General features: G+C 54.1%; 1 protein-coding gene across 2 annotated transcripts in view; it reads right to left on the minus strand.

Moving 5' to 3' along the window:
- KCND3 (potassium voltage-gated channel subfamily D member 3) overlaps window positions 1-8,418 on the minus strand; it is a 134,315-nt gene extending 125,897 nt beyond the window's left edge. Inside the window, exons 1-2 of one of the 2 annotated variants that reach the window (XM_081113171.1) lie at window positions 8,164-8,418; window positions 1,936-3,110 (exon numbers count right to left, since the gene is read on the minus strand). In XM_081113171.1, coding sequence (XP_080969297.1) covers window positions 1,936-3,041 — 1,106 coding nt within the window. In that variant the 5' untranslated portion in view covers window positions 3,042-3,110; window positions 8,164-8,418. The remainder of the gene's footprint in view (window positions 1-1,935; window positions 3,111-8,163) is intronic. The other variant, XM_081113170.1, reaches the window with a different exon arrangement.
- Between the last annotated feature and the right edge of the window lie 10,974 nt (window positions 8,419-19,392).

Here is a 19,392-nt window from a genome sequence, read left to right on the forward strand (position 1 = left end):
GAAAGGGCACTGGATGGAGGCAGCCAGACTGGTATTTAAAAATAAGCTCCGGCCGTTATCAGCTATGTGACTCCAGAAACATACTTAACCTCTCTGATCCTCACCTTCTGCATCTTCAAATAATCTTTCCTACCTTGCAAGGCTGTTGTGAAGACTTAAAGAGATAATATATGCAAAGTGCTCAGCACACAGCTGACAGATAGTAGACACACACATGCTGCTACCCTAATAATAAAAAGTAATAGGAGGTGGCCACTGAAGCAGCCACTGGTGTCCCCTGAAACAATCCCATTTTAGCTCTCACTGCCCTCCATCTGCCCTGTCTTCTCCCCACGGCAGTCTGAGATATCACTCTGGTGTCATGAGGCCCCTCAAAGGGCACGTGAGGGCACTGGGCAGTCAGAGCCACATCAGAAGCACAGCCAGGCAGCTCCTGGCCACGGATGAGGTCTTCCATGTGACGGGATGGCCAGGGTCAGCCTGGAAGGACAGAGATGCCTGCTTCTTCTGACACAGGGCACGCATGCTCTCTGGCCCATTTGATCCCTAATATCCCATCAGACCCGATCGCCCACATCTGCTACCGGAGCCAAGAAACACAAGGTCAAATGAGTAGACATTCTTACCCATTCTGGGTGGGAACAGTGTTTGAAGAAGAGTGTGTGGCAGAGTGGGAGGAGGGGCAGGACGACCTCTGTCAGAAAGACAAGAGGTAAAGGGAATGCCCCACCCAAAGTGGCCTTCACAGATGGACAATGACACCCCTTGCTCGCCCCCTTGCTACTCCCTCCGATGTGGCAGAGTGACAAATGTAATCACCTGTTCAGTCATTCCCAAGAAGCATGCCCAGCACTACAGAAAAACCCACACTAGCGGCCACAGGGTTCCAACCACGAAAAATCGAATCACCAGGACGCCACCAAACGAACTGTCAAAGACCAAATAAAAAGTTTCATGAATTCTCCACCAGCAATATAATGCTTCCTGGCCTCAACAAATATAGACCCAGCACATGAATTGTAAAGGGGGTTTGTATTAGCCTCCGTGACTTGCAACGGCTGAAGCAGAAACCCTAAGAAATACAGGTCTCCCTAAAGCTGCCTTCATTGACCCTAATCCTGTTAGGGGGGAAATTGTACTCTCCTTCCTGAGCCCCCTTTTTCTTCTTCTTCTTCACATCCCAGGACCATAAATACTTTTCTGTGACCTCGGTTGGAGAGGGGACCTCTGGGAGGTGGAAGAGACAGAGTCACCGGCGACCGCGCTGAGCGTCCTTGCCCCTCCCTTTGACAATACTGCCGCTTCTGTGTCCGACCACGATTCCTTCGGACAACCTCACAATCGCCCAGGTAGCCAGGCCATCCCATCACAGAGGCGGGCTGAGAAAGCAAGGCTGCTCCTCCTTCAGCGAGGAAGAACTACGGAACCTTGGGCATCTGGGGTAGCAGAAAGGAGAAGTGAGGCAAAAGGGAAGTCAGCCTGCAAATCCACTACAAACAAGTGCCGGGAGGGTCCGAAAAGAGTGCTGCCGGTGTCTTCCGTTAATGCAAGTATGTCCCCTCCTGGTGATACTCACCAAACCCTCACAGCCTTTTCCTCCCCACGGGCTGCCCTGTTTCTCTTCTTTATAAGCACAGATGTAAATAAAATGCAGCCATTGCCTCCCCACCCCCCAACGCACAGAATGCATGGTCGAAAAAAGAAACGGTGACTTAACTTTCTAAGTTTTATAAAATACACCTACAGAACGCTCAACTCGGAGCAAGCCACTGCCCCCAAACGAATCAGTCACGTGCTTTCCCCTTGTGATCAGGCAACTTTCCTTGTCACCCATGTTGGATACACCGCTCCATCCTCTCTGCCAACCCTGACACCATCCAGGGCCGCGCCGCCCCATCGCCACGGCCCTGCTCCAGGCCGCCAGCACCCACTTACCCCAGCGTCGTCATGGTGACAATGGTGTACCAAAAGGAGGCAGGGATGCTTGTGAACTTGCTGGCAGAGGAGCCCTTCTCGGCGTAGAACATCACAGTGGCGAAGATGATGATGGCCATGGTGAGGGAGAAGAGGAGAAAGCCGAGTTCGGAGGCACAGCTCTTGAGCGTGTAGCCCAGGATCCGCAGGCCCTGCGAGTGTCTGGAGAACTTGAAGATCCGGAAGACGCGGAAGACCCGCAGCGTGACGAAGGCGCCCGACACGTCCTCGTTGTTGGTCATGACCAGGCCGATGTAGTAGGGCATGATGGCCACCACGTCGATGATGCTCATCACGCTGCGGATGAAGCGGTAGCGGCTGGGCGCGGCGAAGAGCCGGAGGAGGTACTCCACGGTGAAGATCATGACACACGCCGTGTCCAGGCAGAAGAAGGCCACCGAGTAGCGCTCGCCACACGGCAGCTCCTTGCTCCCGGGCACCGTGCCGCACGGCACCGTCTCCACCACGTTGGTGATGACCGAGACGGCGATGAAGAAGCCAGTCACGTAGTAGAAGACCAAGGCCATTGTGCTGGTGTGCGGGTTCTCGAAGGCGCGCCACATGGTCTGGCGGAAGCTGAGCGAGGGCATGGACTCCTGGTTGTTCTCCGAGTCGAGGTCGTCCTGCAGCCGCTCGGCGTTCTCCCGCTTGCGGTCCTTGTACTCCTCGTAGCAGCAGTCGCCGATGATCTCGGGGAGGATGCCGTAGAAGGCCAGCTCGTCGTCGTAGGCCGAGATGCACTCGTAGCGCGGGTAGTGCAGCTTCCCGGTGCGGTAGAAGTTGAGCACGCAGCGGAACACCTCGGGGTCCCGGTCAAAGAAGTACTCCTTGGTGTCCTCGTTGAAGAAGAACTCCTTCTCCGTGCTGCCCAGCAGCGTGTCTGGGTAGCGCTCCAGCGTGGTCCGCCAGGTCTCGAACCTTCGCCCGCTCACGTTGAGCACGATCAGCTCGTCCTGACGCTTGTTCTTGTCGGTCGGGGCCAGGGGCATGGGGCAGTTGGCCACTGGCATCCACCCGATGGCCGCAGCCCTCGCAAAAGGCAGCCAGGCTGCCACTCCCGCCGCCATGGTGACTCCAGCGCCGGGGCGGCCACCGCGCAGACTGTGCACACCAGCTTGGACTCAGTGCAGTGACCCCTGGGAGACAGGAGGAGAGAGGAGAGAGCCAGGTGAGTCCTGATGGGCGAGCAGGTGGGACGTGGGACTCTGGGAAGGGTCACTGGTGAGGGAAACAGCAAACGTCTTAAAAGCAAATGAATTAAATGGAAATGACCACCCGAGAGAGGACAGTTCTCTCTGTCCTCCCGTGGGGGTGCACCTAGCACGGGGGTGCGGCGTGTGGATCACCAGATGTTGCCACCTGCCTGACAAATTGTCAAGTTCCGAGAAGGCTCAGAGCATGTGGAGGGAACGCCTCTTTTGCAGGAAGATGGGGGGAGACCCGGGAAATAATTAGCTCTGAAAGGTTATGGCCTTCTTGCGAATTCAAATCGGGAGAGGGTAAATGAGTTCTCATTAAACGAATTTCAAAGTGGAATAAACATGCTAATTTTTATTTCTCTCTTCACCCACCAGGGCAATCAGGAATGGGGTGTGGATGAAGGAACTCAGGGGAACACTTTCTTTCCACTCCTCGCTGGTGAGGAGGCTGGGGTTGCCCAGCCTGGAATGTTCTGTGAGATGGCCGGTGACTACGGCAGGCTCAGGGCTCGGTGGAGCTCTGTCCCCAAGTCCAATGGAGAAGGCTGCCCCACGGGAGTGTTACTCTCTGGGACACCCAGCCACCTAGTGTCCAATCGCGACCCTCAGAACCACGACAGGAAGATGGGACAGGCTCTGAGGCTGGGCATGGGCCCCTCCCCTCCTGTGAAGGACTCTGGGATTCTTCATTCACCTGCCTCCCATGCACTGCCCCTCCCCCTCCCAGAGGAAGCTGATCCACGCTCACTGCCATCTCCAGATTCCTCGCCTCCCGTCTCCATCTGCCCACCATCCTTAGCTCCCGTGGGTTATATAACAATACTCTTCCCCATGCCAGCCTCTGTCACCTGGCCCCACCCGGCCCTAGGCAGTTCCTGGTCTCCGCCCCCACCGCTCTCGGACCACACTGTGCACGCCCCTCCCCACCCCCTGCCTGCACAGAGGGAACAATGGCTGGGAGAATTATATTTGGCTTTAGGAAACAGTTTTACCTTCCCAGATCTGGCTTTTTAAAGACAACAGTGAGATGGCTCTGCAATCCCCAAATGTACACCATCTGTGGATAGCCATGTGGTGACACAGAAACACACGTAACATGACGGGAAACTGTTTGGGGTTAACACACTCGTGTTCACGAATCCTAAATCGGTCACTCAGAACCAATCCTTACTCAGAATTATGGGGGCCCTCTGGAATGCAGTTGGTTTGATTCTGTGTTTAAAGAAATGAGGATGCCCTAGCCAGTTTGGCTCAATGGATAGAGCGTCGGCCTGAAGGGTCCCAGGTTTGAGTCCGGTCAAGGGCACATGCCCTGTTGCGGGCTCAGTCCCCAGTGGGGGGTGTGCAGGAGGCAGCCGATCAAGGATTCTCTCTCATCATTGATGTTCCTATCTCTCTCTCTCTCCCTCTCCCTTCCTCTCTGAAATCAATAGAAAAGTATTAATAAATAAAGTGGGGGTTTTTTAAAAAAAGAAAGAAATGAGGCAGAGGTGAGCCTTATCATGGGATCTGAGCTCCATCTCTCCTTGTCAAACCCTCTTCCTTCTCCTGACTCCCAGCTCTAGGCTTTTCAGGTCTACCTCCTCTCACTCCTGGGCTGCCACTGGCCTTTCCCACCGGGTGCCCCGGAACAGGAGAGGCTTAGCTGGGTCTCCCTGCTTGCAAGAAGCTGCTCTTCTCCCTTTACTCTCAGCATCCCTGACCCCAGGCCTGTCACCTTGGCCTCCTTCCTCATTGCTCCACCCAAAGAGTCGCCATAATGAGACCATGGCTCTGACTGCCCTCATGAAGGTCCCAGTCCCTTCAGGCCTCCTTCCCCCTGGCCTGCTTGTCTTCACCACCACCCCCACCGTTTCTCCTCTTCCCAGAAATCCATGCTGCTCGGTCATCTCCCTAAGCCTTGCTCTGATGGCCGTATCCCACAGCTTCCAAAATCAAATTCAAACCGAGCCCAGCACTGCAGCACTCCCACAGCCGGCTCCTGGCTTACCATTCCTGCCCCGGGTAACATGCGCCCATTCCCTCCAGCAGTGAGATCTCAGACGGCTCACGCACAGACCTGTGGGGGTCTGTCTCTGGGCATGCTCCCTTCCTCCTCTTGGCAACATCCTCCCCCTCCAGCCCTTTTAGATTCCCACCTGGCCCTCACCCTCACTGTGGTGCCCCCCACCTCGCCCACCATGAAATTCTCTCCTCCTGTGGGCTCCCATACGGTGTTGCCCCTCATCTCTAGCACCCGTTCCCTCTGGCCTGGATTACAGATGCTTCTCGTGTCTTCTTAGCAATCATGGCTCACAGTAATTGGGCAGTTACTGCAGGCCAGGCACGGCCCTGTCTCCTCTGGACTCTCTCATGCCTTCCCCACAGCAGCATGGGAAGAATCTAATATGCACTGGTCGGGAAGCGGGGACAGGGACCCCACCTTAGCAGTCTGAGCCTGCAATGGCGCTAATTGCTTCTCTGGGTCCCCCTGTGAGAAGAACAGCAGCGGAAGTTCCCTGAGGCCTGCTGGTGCCAGGCACAGTGCCACATGCCGGCATGGACCATCTCAACTGGCCCCGCCAACAACCCGAGGGGCAGACACCACCGCTGCCCCCATTTTGCAGATGAGGAAGACGAAGCATGAGGAGCTGTACGAGGTGATGTAGTAAGTGGGTAAAGAGCTTTAAACCCAGGCAGTCTCATCACGGAGTCAAGGGCTCAGCCAGGCCACTGCCCTGCTTCCCCACGCCCCTTCTCCCCCACCACAGGGCAAAGGCCATGATGCCTCCAGTGTTACTTGACAACCAGGAGGGGGCACAAGCCCTGACCCCTAGTAAAAGGTACTAAAAAAAGGAGCAATTACCCCACTGCTACTTTCTGCGTGTGTGTGTGTGTGTGTGTGTGTGTGTGTGTGTGTGTGTGTGTGTTGTGTGTTGTGGGGGGAACATGCAGGTTTTGGAAGGGGAGGAAAAGTCCCACCGGATACCATGCCTGCAGCCACCCCAGCCATGCCTCCACACAAGCCTGCAGACATGGCCGGCTGAAGCAGGGCTTCTGGTGGCTCTCACTGCAGCGTGGGCCCCCTGATGGGCACCGACACCTCCTGGAGCCGACCTGGGTATGAATTCCTGCAACAGGCACAACAGTGCGGCCCCATTTCCAGCCAATGGCACTGCGCATGCCTAAATGCCGGGGTTTTACTAGGACGTGGACGCCTTACAGATGAAAACTCTGAAGCTATTTTTGTTTTTGGCAGAGGAGTTTGACAGTGGGAAAGGTGGGGGTGGGGGCAGCCAGGAAAAAGACATTTAAACAGGTGAGTGCTGAAATGACAAAGGCAGAAAATCCTGCAAAAGGGAAACATCCCCCCCGCCCCCCCTGCTGTAAAAAGTCCTGTTAGACAGCTCCTGCTTGGGAGGGAGAGGGCCCAAAGTGGGCAAAGTGGCCAGACGGCCTGTCCTGGGCATTGGCGCCTAACCTGAGCACAGGCTCAAGGCAGCGGAAAAGTCGCATCGCCAAGGCCTGCCCTTCAGTGACCTCGGCAGAGTGCGGAGGTGCAGAGCCCCTGTAAACTTTTACTTTTCACAAATTGCTATCATATCGCTGAGCCCAGAATGAGGCCAGTCTGGGGGAGGGGAGGGTCCTGACAATCCAGGGGGCTTTCTCCTGTGCCCACAGGGTTTGGGCAGGCAGGGTGCCAACTGACAGGGTGCCAAGCTGGGGACCCTTGGGGTACAGGCCTGGGATACCCACCCAGGTCCTCTTCTCCCACAGGGCCACTCCTAGGAAAGTGACCGCAGCACTTTCCTGAACTCGCTCCTTTTTTTCCAGCCTCAACAGCAAAAGGGAACAAGCTACTAATCTTTCGTCCTCTGGGGGTCTCTTGTGCGCTTGCATTTTGCTCATTCAAGTAGTGACAAGGGAAAATAAACATATCCATTCCTGACCATGTGCCAGCATTTCCACATGGGGAAATGCACAGATGCTTTGCATGGAGTTCCTGCACGCCCAGGCCCCCTTTCTGCAGAACTAAAACACCCAAGTACCCTTGAAGTGACAGTAAATACGGCGTACATTTAACCATCACGTACATTCACGCAAAATGCCAACACGCACCGTACAGCAACCCTTGCCGGATCTCATAAACAGATCGCTTTGCGCCCCAGATCCTGAGGAAGTTCAGACACCCTCTCAAGAAATATAGCGGAGCCTTTGCTATAAGATTCCAGGTCCGGAACCTCCGCCTGTTGCTGACATGTCACGGCTGCCCGGGATAAAAAAAAAAAAAAAAAAAAAAAAAAAAAAAAAAAAGCAGGACATCTTGGACTTGATTCAAATGTCAACACTAAGCAAGTGCAGGAATTCAGTTGATTCCAGGTAACTTCTCTACCCAGTCCCTTCCGCACCCTGTCCGTCCCCAGTGTAAACACCACACAAAGTGAGTCTGTCGACCCCCTCCCAGGGGCGCTGGCCTCCTGCGGTCCCTTGGCGGCCTTTCCCCCCAGAGCTCGCAGGGTAAAAGCGGCGGAGTGGGGACCAGAGGTGCGGGCCCCAGCCTCCGGTAGGCACCCGCCGGCTGGAGAACTTTGAGAAGCGCCCCAAACTGCTCCCTGCTTCCGACCTCGGCCATTTCTCTGCTCTTCTCACAAAGAAGGGGTGCCGAGCAAGCCATCGCCACCTGCCGCCGGATCCCAGGGCGCTGCCTCTGGCACCCCCGAGGGAAGGCAGGCCAATGGAAAGAGGGCAGAGGTTCACACCCCCACCCCCAATTGCCCATCGCCTCGCTGAGCTGCCCGGAGGTGGATCCTCAGCCCGAGGGAACAGAAGCCTCGGGCCGGCTGCCTGCTCCCCCGCGGCGCCGGCCCCACCCCCCATCCTTCCGGCGCCCCAGCGCCCACCCACCCGGGCTCGAGTGGGAGGGTGCCGCGTGGGCAGCAGGAGCAACAGGCGTGGGAGCCGCGCTCCGTACACTTCCAGGCTCCGGGAGGCTCGGTCGCGTCCCTCTTACCTTCGACGAAGCCAGCCCGGCCCCGGCCCCGCGCCCCGCGAGCGCGAGGAAGCTCCGGCTGGGGGGCCGCGGAGGCGCCGAGCGCCCAGCAGCCGGGGAGCGCCCAGCAGCTGCCTCCTCGCCAGTGAAGTCTCGCTCCCTCCCTCGCTCAGTCCCTTCACGTCCGTCAGTCCGCGGGCCCCTCCCTCCCCCGCCGCCCCAGCCCCGGCTCAGCAGCGCGTCCCCTCCTGCCTCGCCAGTCGGCTCGGCTCGCTCGCGGGCTCGCGGGCTCGCTCCCTGCCCCCGCCGCTGCCGGCGCCGCGCGAGCGGAGCCGGCGGGCCACCGGCTGCCTGGCGAGGTCCCTCTCCCAAAGGGAGAGGCGGTGAGGGCGCGGCGCGGGCGGGGCGGAGAGGACAGTCGGGGGAGGCTGCGAGACTGCGCCCTGGGCTCCCTACCGATCCCTGCCGGCGAGCGGCTGGGGAGCGCGGGCCCCCAGGCAGCGGAGGGAGAGACGCCGAGCGCCCAGGCTCGCAGCGAAGGGTGCCCGGGGCGAGGGCGTGAGGGGGAGTGACTCCCCCTGCACGAGGGTGTGTGTGTGTGCGCGCGTGTGCGTGAGTGTGTGTGTGTGTGTAGAGGGGCGCGCGCGTGAGCGGGGTTGGGGGGTGGGGAGACGAGGCAGAGCCTGATGCGTCTCCCCCGCGAGTGGAGGAATCCTAGGGTGTGCCTGGAGGTGGTGGAGTGTGCCCGCGAGGGTGGGCACGGGGGTGATGAGCGTGGCGAGGTGAGTGCGGCTTGGGTGGGGGTTGAGCAGGGAGCAGGCGCTGGAGGCGTGTTTGTAGGGAGAGGTGGCCGGGAGAGCCTGTGTGTGCGCGCACGGGGTGTGTGGGGACCGAGCTGCGTGTCTGTTTCTCGCCGACTGTCCACCCGACACCAGCCCCTGCTTTTGGCGAGCCCGGCCACCTGGTGAAGTGAAACCTGCCACCGCGCAAGCTCTCCGGCTGGCTGCGCCTCAGCTCCAGGTGCTGGCTCTGGGCAGGTCCCAGGGGTGGAGGGTGGGGGGGGGGGGGAGACACACATCCTGCCCTGACCCCGCATAAGAGCTGCTCTCCTGGAGCGCGAGGGGCACCACCTGAAGGTAGGGATTCCACCTCCTACCCCGCCAAAGTGAACCCAGTACCCAGATCTGAGTCCGGACTTGGGAGCGTGAACTCTCAATCTGGGTCCGTCCAGTCCGTCGGTCCGTCCCTGAAGCCCGTGGATTTCCCACTGCCTGGTGCGTCGGCCCAGGATGGGGAACGGACGGTCGGCATGTGCCAAAGAGCAGCGGTCCTCCCTCACCTCCCCACAGCATCCCTGGAGTGATATGCGACCCAGACTCCCACACTTGCGGCGGCGTCCCCTCCGACTGTGGGACCCCCGGCTCTAAATTTCCGTGTCTGTGACCCGATGCCAGGAACCCAGGACCTCGGCCTGGCGCTGGGCAGCAGCACCGGAATGCAGGACTTGAGCGATCACAGCTCTGGGTGCGGAGAGGTGCCTGCCCCAGAGAGAGACCGAGCAAAAAGAGAAGCGAAGGAGCGAAGGGGAGGGTGTGCTGGAAAGGCTGTCCTAGCCAGGCGGGGGCTGGGAAAGGACCTCCCTGATCCAGAAGGGGGCTTCTCGCTTGTGAGAACCCCCGTCCTGTTCCAGATTAAGGGGGGAGGGCGGGTCATTGTGATGTAGGCCCCAGTGGCCCCTGGGAGCTTGGAGCCCCCCTTTCACTCACTCCTCCCACTCTCCCCAAAGCCCCCTCCAGAGTGTCAGTCTGAAAGGCGCACAATTGGCCCTTCAAGAGGTGGGCGTGGGCTGCACTAGCATTTGCCTGGAGTCCCCACGCCCTGTGGGATTTGCATACTGATTTGCATACAGTAATAATGATTAACAACACTGCCACTCCCTGGCAGACAGGGGAAGAATTCAGGGAAGGCCCTGGCACTGCTGCCACTTCCCTCCTCCCTTCCCTCTGGGGGAGAGTGAATTTTCTCCCCACTGCTGGCCTCAACTTCTGTGCCCCCTGGGAGTGCCTCAGAGCGGTGGGCAGGGCCAGGAGGGGCCCTCAGTCCCCACCCCCAAGTCCACCTCCGGACAGTTGAAACCCAGTATTTTATTTCTGCCCAGGTTTGAACTCTTGTACATTCCCATCTTTGTTTTGCATCTTGGAGGTACTCAGCAGCTGGGTCTGCCCCAAAGCTTGGAGGCTTTGGGGAGCAGTTAGCTGAGAGCATCCTTCCTCCTCAGAGAGGTCACATGATGGGCCACCTGCTGTCCTGATCTTGTTGCCCTGCTTGAAGGCAGGACACTGATTCAAACACCCCCCCCCCCACCCCCCCAGCCCCGCAACCCCTCCCCACACACCTGGCCCCCATTCCTCTCAGGCTCTCATCTCATCGTTTAAGTGAACTATCTGTAGATTATATTCTCCTTTCTGTTGAGAAAAAACCTACAGGAAAATATGAAAGATTTGAATTCCTACTCTAGGCCAGCTTGGGTTTTATTTATGGCCCTTCTCGCAACCAGGTGACCTGGAAAATGAGAGAGAGCAAGTGAGGGGCAGAAGGGAGGCCCTGCCCGGGAGATGGGCCCTCCTCCCTCCCTGGCTCCTGCCTCTCCTGCCTCCTTCTAGGGGCCTCGCCCTCCCCCTTCTCTGCCTCTGGTCTGGCCCGGCCGGGATTTTCACTTGCTTTTCCCCCATGACACGGCCGCTTTTCCTTTAACTCTCAGCTTCTATTTAAAAAGCTAATTTGGGAGCTTGTCGATGCTCCCAATTCAGACCGTTTAAATAGGAACAGAAAGTCAGGAGCTGCCAGGGCACTAGGTTTCCTCCCCTCGCCACCGGCACAGCTAAGGCATTGTTCAGTCACTCAGCTGGCCCTGGGTGGTGTGTGTGTGGGGGGGGGGGGCGCTCAGGGTGTATTTCAGGCTCTTTTCTATTTAAAGACGGTGCTCCTATGGACAACTGTTGTCTCTCTATGTCCTTTCCAAACTGTGCACACATGAGATTCTTCTTTAGTCCCGTGGTTCTGGCTGCTATTTGCAGAGCTTGTCACCGTGTGGACTGTGAGGCAACCCAGCTCCGAGTCTGCAGCCTCTTCGCTGACATGCCTGTGTGGCTATTTCCTGGGCTGTTCTGCTCAGGCTGGCTCTTTGAAGCCGTGCCTCAGTGTGTCTAGAAGGGTGGCCCCCACCCTCACTGCTTGTGGCTGTCCTATTTCAGCAACCTGCCCCGTGATGGGATGGGAGTTGGGAGGGTTGGACTGCAACTCTGAGTTGCTGCAGGCCTTCTACATTCAGGGTGCTGTGTATCGTAGAGGTAAAAAACACAGGCTTTGAGGTCAGACTGCCTGGATGTGAACCTGCCTCTGCTATTTACTAGCTGTGTGATCTTGAGGAAGCTACTTAACTTCTCTGTGCCTTGATTTCCTCATCTGCTATAAAATGGCAATACATAGTACTGTCTACCTCAGTGATGGCGAACCTATGACACGGGTGTCAGAGGTGACACGCGAACTCATTTTTTGGGTTGATTTTTCTTTGTTAAATGGCATTTAAATATATCAAATAAATATCAAAAATATAAATCTTATACTATGGTTGCAAATATCAAAAAATCTCTATATGTGACACGGCACCAGAGTTAAGTTAGGGTTTTCAAAATGCTGACACGCCGAGCTCAAAAGGTTCGCCATCCCTGGTCTACCATATGGGATTGTACTATCACAGATAAAGCACTTAGAACAGTGCCTGGGGCATGGGAAGTGTGATATAATTGTTGGTTGTCATTGTTGTTCAAGGCAGGAGAGGTGGGAGCAGGAAGTATGAAGAAATCGCCTGGGGCAGACATGACTGCTGGATTGTACACACAGACACAAGCAGACACACATGCCCAGGCATATGACTATAAAAACGCCACAGCCCACAATGGGTCAAGTTCACCTTGTGGAGATAGTTGATTCTCTAAGCTCCAGAAGAAAGAGAGACTCCTGATGAAGGAATAGAGAGAGAGCCAAAGGGATGGGGATAGGGAAGAGGCTGGGCCCTGTCAGAAGCCCCTGGCGCCTTTCCTAGGGGCCAATTTACCACATGGACCGCCTTCCCTTATTTACCTCACCACAGAGAGCAAGGGGAGTGGAGATCCATGAGGGACTCAGTAAGGGTGGCCTCCCAGTCTCCCTGAGTCTCCCCTGGGCCTTGGTGCCCTCTCCAGTGGACCCTGCCATTGCCTCCCATCCCTCTGCCCACACCTGACCACATGAACGTTTACTCAGTCCCTGAGCATCTAATGAAGGTACAGAGAGGTTAAATGGCTTCTCCAAGGTCACACAGCTAGGGATCCAGGAAGCCACTAGCAGGAGGGGGCTCTAAATGCCCACGCGTCGGAAGGCTCTCCAAGGAATCCAGAGCAACAGTGTGAATGCCTGGATTGTACTGGTCTTGGCATTGCTCTTGTGAGTGGAGGAGCCACTACACTCCTTGCTGGGTCTCTAATAACCCTGCACCGGAGATATTACCACCACTTTATGGCTGGGAAACCTGAAAGGGGAGGGTGCCTGAAGCTCTGAACCCTCCCTCTTGCCTCTCCCCTGGGCTATTGGTATTTTCTCTTCTGAGAACAGAATGGCCCCTCAGTCAGGAAAGGGTCAGATGTCACAGAGAAGGTCTGCCCTAAGAGAACGCTCTTGACCTGGCTCTGCGGGGCTCTCCTGTGCTTGGCCTAAGGAGGTTGGGCGGGGTAGGGCCCAGTATGTCCAGGCTGGTGCTGGACGCTCTGAGTTCTCTTCAAGGTGAGGTCTTCCTGAGGAATCCCAAAGCTGAGGGGTGCCTTAGCGTTCTCTTATTTCCCAAGGTGAGGCGGGTGGCGGGGTTGGCAGCACTGAAAAGCTTGCCCTGGTCCCAGAAGATTAGGGATTGCCTGCTGGGTATGGCCCAGACTGTCCAGCTTGGCCAGGCCTGAGGTACTGTCCAATATTGGTGCCCCTGATGGCTGGACTCTCACAACCATCAGATGCACCTTGCTAAGGAAGTGCGGGAGCCCTCATTTCTTGCCACCTTCACCCCATCTGGGAGGTCTAGGTGGTCACTGCATTAGTCAAAATGCTTGGACCAGTTATAGCAAATGAGTGGTGGTCAAGATCGGTGGCCCCCGTGGAGCTTCCGAAAGTCAGTCTTTGCAGGAAACCTTTGCCATCCGGACACATGCTCCAACCCAGGCAGGTCCTGGGGAGGCAGAGTCCCAGTGGGGGCTTTCTGCTCATCGAGGCTTCCCTCGGAGGAAGAGGCGAGGGGAAGGAAGAGGGAGCAGGGGAAGGAAAGCAAGACTGAGGAGGGGACACAGGCACTGGGAGGAAGAGAAACACCCCCACCATTTGTTCAGTGCTTTGCCAGGGACCATCTGCAGGAGGGTGGCTAGAGGCCGCAGGCACTCTGCTCTCCTCTGGTGGCTCCTTGCTTTGTGCACTGATGCTTCCCAGGCTGTCCTTGTCCTCCGTTTCTTCATCTGTCCTTTTCCCGGGAGAGCTGATGGAATCCACTAGTTTCAAGTTCATTCTCATGCTGACAATCCCTTCCTGAGCTCTCCCTAACTATCCAGGTGCACCTCTACCTTTGCATACAGCTACCTCTTGGTTTCATCTTGCCACCCTCCTGCAACCTTCTGCAATGTAGATTGTTCACTCTAAAATACCCTGTTCCAAGACTATCCTTTCAGGGATCATTTCTATAGTTCGTGAAATACCCTGTTCCAATCATGTCGTCTCCCTCGCTTCCTTTCTGGCCTTAACCTTCTTCCACCCATGCACACACCTTTCTTCCCAGCATATAGATCTTTTCTCTGTTACCTGACCAGAGCATATGCATCACACCTCCATGCCTTCGTACATGCTGTACCATCTTCCAGAAATACCCTCCACCACTTCCTATTTGCTTCTGTCTTCCTAGTGAACTTCCACTCGGCAGGAAACCTTTAATACCCAGCCCAGAGGTCACATGAGACGTATTGGTAAAGTCCAGCCCCATTCCCCACTTGGGCTTCCACAGTCCCTCCTCATACCTCACACATAGTTCTTATTACCTTAGTTGTTTGCGTCGTGGTCTCGCTCTCTGGCTTTACGCTGGGTTAGGCAAGGCCATTGCTTAGCCATCTCTGAAAGTGCTAGCTCAGTGCGTGGCACATCGCGGACACTCTATACACTTGCGTTAGGAATTATTTCAGCTTTCATTCACATAGCTCCCTTGACTGTGTGTAATTGAGAACGTGCAATACATTTGTCAACTGGTCAACCTCTAAGTCCTAATTGATTGATCTTAAGGGCTGGCATGAGGACAGAGAGAAAGGATGAGGGTGTCCAATTTGGGGCTAATCCTGGATGTAAAGAGCCTGCCTCCTTCAGCCTTTTTCAGCTCTACAATATGAGCCTCAGTTGATGCTGCCTGCAGAGACCTAGCCAGTGATCTGCTCTTGAACTAGATTAGTTTTCAGGGAACTCTTCCCTTTCCTTCCTGGCAGAATGTCAATCACATCCCCAGAATCTCACCTTCTTGGAAACAGCCAGGATGTGGTCAGTGGGCAATGCACGTGGATCGCCTGCAGCTGTGACTGTGCCTGCCCATAAAACCAGCATGGGAGCCTGTCAAAGCCCATTAGCCAGAACCCTGGCTTGGCTCAAGGAGATGCTCAAATCAAAGCTTACTGGACCAGAAGTTTAAAACTGTGTCAAACCCACATGACTAACCTGGGACAGTGGAGGCTTAGTGGCCAGAACATGGGCTTGAGATAGACCTGGCTTCAAATCTTTACTTTAATTTACAAGTTGTGTGACCTTGGGTGAGCCTCTTTACTTCTCTGATCTTCAACTTCCTGTGAAATGGGTTCTAACGATGGCACTGACTCATAGGGCTTGTGAGGACTGACTTAGAGAAAGTATATAGGACGTCTCATATGCAATTATAAATAAAATTATATTGGCTGTGCCCTAGCTGGTTTGGCTCAGTGGATAGAGCATTGGCCTGTAGACTCAAGGGTCCCAGGTTCGATTCCAGATCAAGGACACAGGCCTGGGTTGCGGGCTCGATCCCCAGTTGGGGGCGTGCAGGAGGCAGCCGATCAAGGATTCTCTCTCAACATTGATGTTTCTATCTCTCTCTCCCTCTCCCTTCCTCTCTGAAATCAATAAAAACATATTTTAAAAAATATTGCTGCCATAATATTGTAAATGAGTTTACATGTGTTCAAAACTAGCTCTTTTAAGTCTTGGGCACAGCTCTCTACAGTGCTTGTTTGTGAGGAAGTTTAGGAAGGTCACTCAAGTGTTTCCATGTGGTTATTGCTCATACTGAGACCTCAGAAATGTGTAAAATCAGAGAAGTTTATCTGTATATACTTTTTTTTTTTTTAGCAGTGGACCTTTATCTAATGGGCAGTAATGTGTTCCAGGCATTTCCTGATAGTAAGTACAAATAAAATCATGAAATTATTAAGCCTTCAAAACATGACTCCCCAAGCCAATACATTTTTCTATTAGCTCCTCTCTCCATCCTGTGGCACCCCACTTCTGCAGCCTTAAGCTTCAAGTGCCTATCTCTCCCCAGTCCCTCCTCCTCAGCAAGAACTGTTAAAATCATTTAAACTAAAGTGTAAGTGACTATCCTGTTCAGAGATACAATATTCACCTTTTAACAGACCACAGCCTTAAGCCACAGCAATAAAACAGAGTAGGATTTTAGGTACCCACCAGAGAAATGGAGGCTCTTCCCAACTCCACAGTCAATGTCCACTCAGAAAACTGGCCCCATTAATGCACCCATAAACACCAACATGGGCTGTTTCTGAATTCTGCAGCTAGAAAATCAAGTCTCCAACCTTTGCAAAAGCACTGTAATAAGGGGATTTGTACACCATTTTTTGGTACCACTGTCCTCTTGGTAAACAGACACAGCTCATGAGTGCCAAGGCCCCTCCCAGCTCTGCACACCTATGATGCTTATATTCAAGTGGATTTTTGCTTCAGAGCTCAAGGCTGGGGTTGGGTGTTTCTGCCTCAATGGGTCTGAGGGACACCCAGATGCAAAACTGCTCATTGCTTTGGTGAGTCAACAAGTAAACAAAGACTGTCCATCTTCTGTCCCCATAATGCAAGGTCATAAGAGGTTTCTGGATTTCTCTGTAAAGCCTTGTTAAAAAGGATCCTCATGGCCCTTTAAAAATTCTTCATTATGGAAAATTTCAGACATACAAAAGAAGAGAGAACGGTGTGATACACCCCCATGAGCCCATCCTTTAGCTTTGATAATTACCAACTCAGGCCAACCATGTTTTATCTGTATCCCTACTCACTAGCACCCCCCCTCCCCCAATAATTTTGAAGTAAATTTCAGATGTCATATAATTTCATCTGTAAATATTTCAGTAATTGTACCCTCCTTAAGGCCAACAAAACCCATCTCTCCAGGGAAAAGTTCCTTTCTATCTTCCCAGAGATAGTCCTGGGTTAGGCAAGTTCAAGGGTTTGCTGAATTCTGCCCCAAGTCAGTCCTGCTCCTTGGGGAGAAAGGGGCAAGCATAAAATGCCATGCAGTGGTGCCTACATGTGCAAGTTTTTTGAAGTTAGTAGGGCTGCTGCCCAATAATTGAAATGAGACCTAAACAGAGAGGCAAGAACCATATTCATGAATCTCAACGGGGCTCAGCATTTTTCACATTTAACCTTCACCAATTCTTATTTTCCTCCCATCTGACAAATAAGAAATTTAAGGCCTAAGATCACACAGCTAGAAGGTCCCTGCGGCAGAGACTGATGCTAACCAAACCTAATTCCTCTTTTTCATGAGCAATGAAAGAGCACATTTCCCAGGATCCCTTGCAGCTAGGTTTGGTCATGTGACTAAATTCTGGTCAAGGTAATATAAGCCAGTTCCCTAAAAACATCCAGGGCAATCCTGCGTGCTCTTTCTCCATCCACTGGCTGAATGGAGAGAATTTCAAGGACAAGAAGGAAGAAGCCTGGTTCCTTGGCTGACTGTGTAGAGCAGAGACCCCTCCTAACCTTTATTGGTCTGTGAAATGAGTAAAAAGGTAAACTTTCATTTTGTTCTCATCTATTATGTGAAGCCACTGAAAATTGGATGATGTGTGTTAATGCAGTAATCCTACCCTGACCAATACAGTGGCACAGATGGGATTTAAACCATAAGTTTAACTACGCCAACGTTCAAAGTCTCTTAGAACATGAGAACCGATTATAAGACTTTCCTACCTGTTCAGCATTTGATAGAACTGTCTGCGAGGATCTCACATTTTCAATTTGTGTGTTTCATACAGTAGCCACTAGCCATGTAAGGCTATTTTAATCCAAACTGAAATTATAGTAATTAAAATTTTAAAATATGTTTCTTAATTGCACTGGTCACATTCAAGTGCTCAATAGCCACCTGTGGCTAATGACTATCACAGTGGACAGTACAGATGGAGAACATGTCCATCATCATAGAAATTTCCACCGGACCACGCTGTCTTCGGTAGACCTGGCATTCACAATGTACCTCCCCCGAAAAGTTGGGGTGGTGCTAGCAATCAGGATGCCTCCAGCCTCACAGGCCTCTCCCCTTACCCAGACCTTGGGTCCATACTCCTCCTGCTCTAGGTAACCCTCCAGCTGTAATCTCGAGGTCCCCCTGTCCTCACTGGCAGCAGGCTTTGCCATGACCTCCCCACACAGAATGAGCCCAGCCTGCCTCTCACTGGGCCGCGTCTGCAGGTGCTGAGCATCGTAAACCAAGACACTGGCAGGGGTCCTGGGGCCGTGCTTCCTGGCCTGGGCTAGGGGTGCCCAGCCAAGGAGGCGAGTACTTCAGTCCATCTTTGCAAAACACAAACCCCACCATGTCGCCCCTTGGCTGAAATCCTCCGATAAATCCCCTCCAAATTAAGCAGACAGCCCCTGACACATCTCCTGTTTCAAACGCTTGTTTACTTCTGCTGCCTCCTACTTTTTCCTCCTGGGCCCCGGGACCTTGTGCTCTGGCCACATGGAAAGTGCTGTCGATCTGAAGCCTGCCGGCTGTTCTTTTATCCCCGAGTGTTTGCTCAGGCTGTTCCTCCTGCAGGAACTCCTGGCCCTCACCTCTGCTTAGCCAAGCCTTAGGCTAAGCTTGGAAGCACATCTCCCTGGAGGCCTTCCCCGCCCGCAGCAGCGTAGGACAGTCTCCTCCTCGCAGCCCTTGGCCACCTGCCCCACCCGCTGCAGAACTTTCCACACTTGCCAGGCTTCCCCAGGGAGCAGGAGGAGATGCTTGCAGTTGCTTTAGGAATCAAAGCAAAGCCATCTTGAGGAGGTTTTTCTGAAGAGACTAATCCTTCTTAATCCCTCAAAACTATGAGTCTAGGTTTCTCTCTCCCCTCAAAACACGCACACACACACACACATGTACACATGCACAAATGTGCACCCACGTACGCATACACACATGCACACACCCACATGCACACACGTGTGCACACAGGCTTCCCATCCATTTAACTCCTCTGCAGTCACCAGGGAGACAAGTGGTCCCTGTAAATCACAAGCCTCGATGCCCAGAGACCTCTGCTCCTTGATCCCAACCACCTGCTCAGAACAAATGCCACTAAATCCATGAAACAAGCCCACTCCCCCCTTCCTACCTGCCACTGTCTCGTCATCCTGCTCTCAAGCTAGGGTGTGGCAGCTACAACCCCAGCCGGTGCCCCCACACACCGTGGGCCTTCCCTCCATGGGTGGTTGTTACGGGGGTCAGGGCAGGCAGAGGGGGTGGATGCCAACTCCTGAGACAACATCACGATAAATCGCCACAGCGGCTCTTCCAGGGCTCCTACCTAGTAAATCAAATCTATTGAACAATACATTCACTGCGAATTTAAGAAGTTGTTCTTCCATTTTTTTCAGTGTATGTGTTAAATCATGCCCAGCGTCATAAAAAATGGAGACAGCCAGGCTCCGTGTGAAAAACACAATCCCCAAACAACCACATGCTTAAAGAAGTTAGAAGATGTCTCGTCCTCTCTGAGGCTCCATGGGCGTTCTTCCCACCCAGACAGACGGGAGCCCCCAAAGTGGTAAGCGCGTGACATTTTAACTAATGCCTGAGTTATTTTGCAAATACAGGTTCACTGTTAGAGGCTGGCTCTTTGCTACAGATTCCTGAAATGGACAAAAAAGGAAACACACAGCCTTCTCAGC

Source organism: Myotis nattereri (assembly GCF_964212035.1).
Source record: "Myotis nattereri genome assembly, chromosome: 18".
NCBI classification, from domain to species: Eukaryota; Metazoa; Chordata; class Mammalia; order Chiroptera; family Vespertilionidae; genus Myotis; species Myotis nattereri.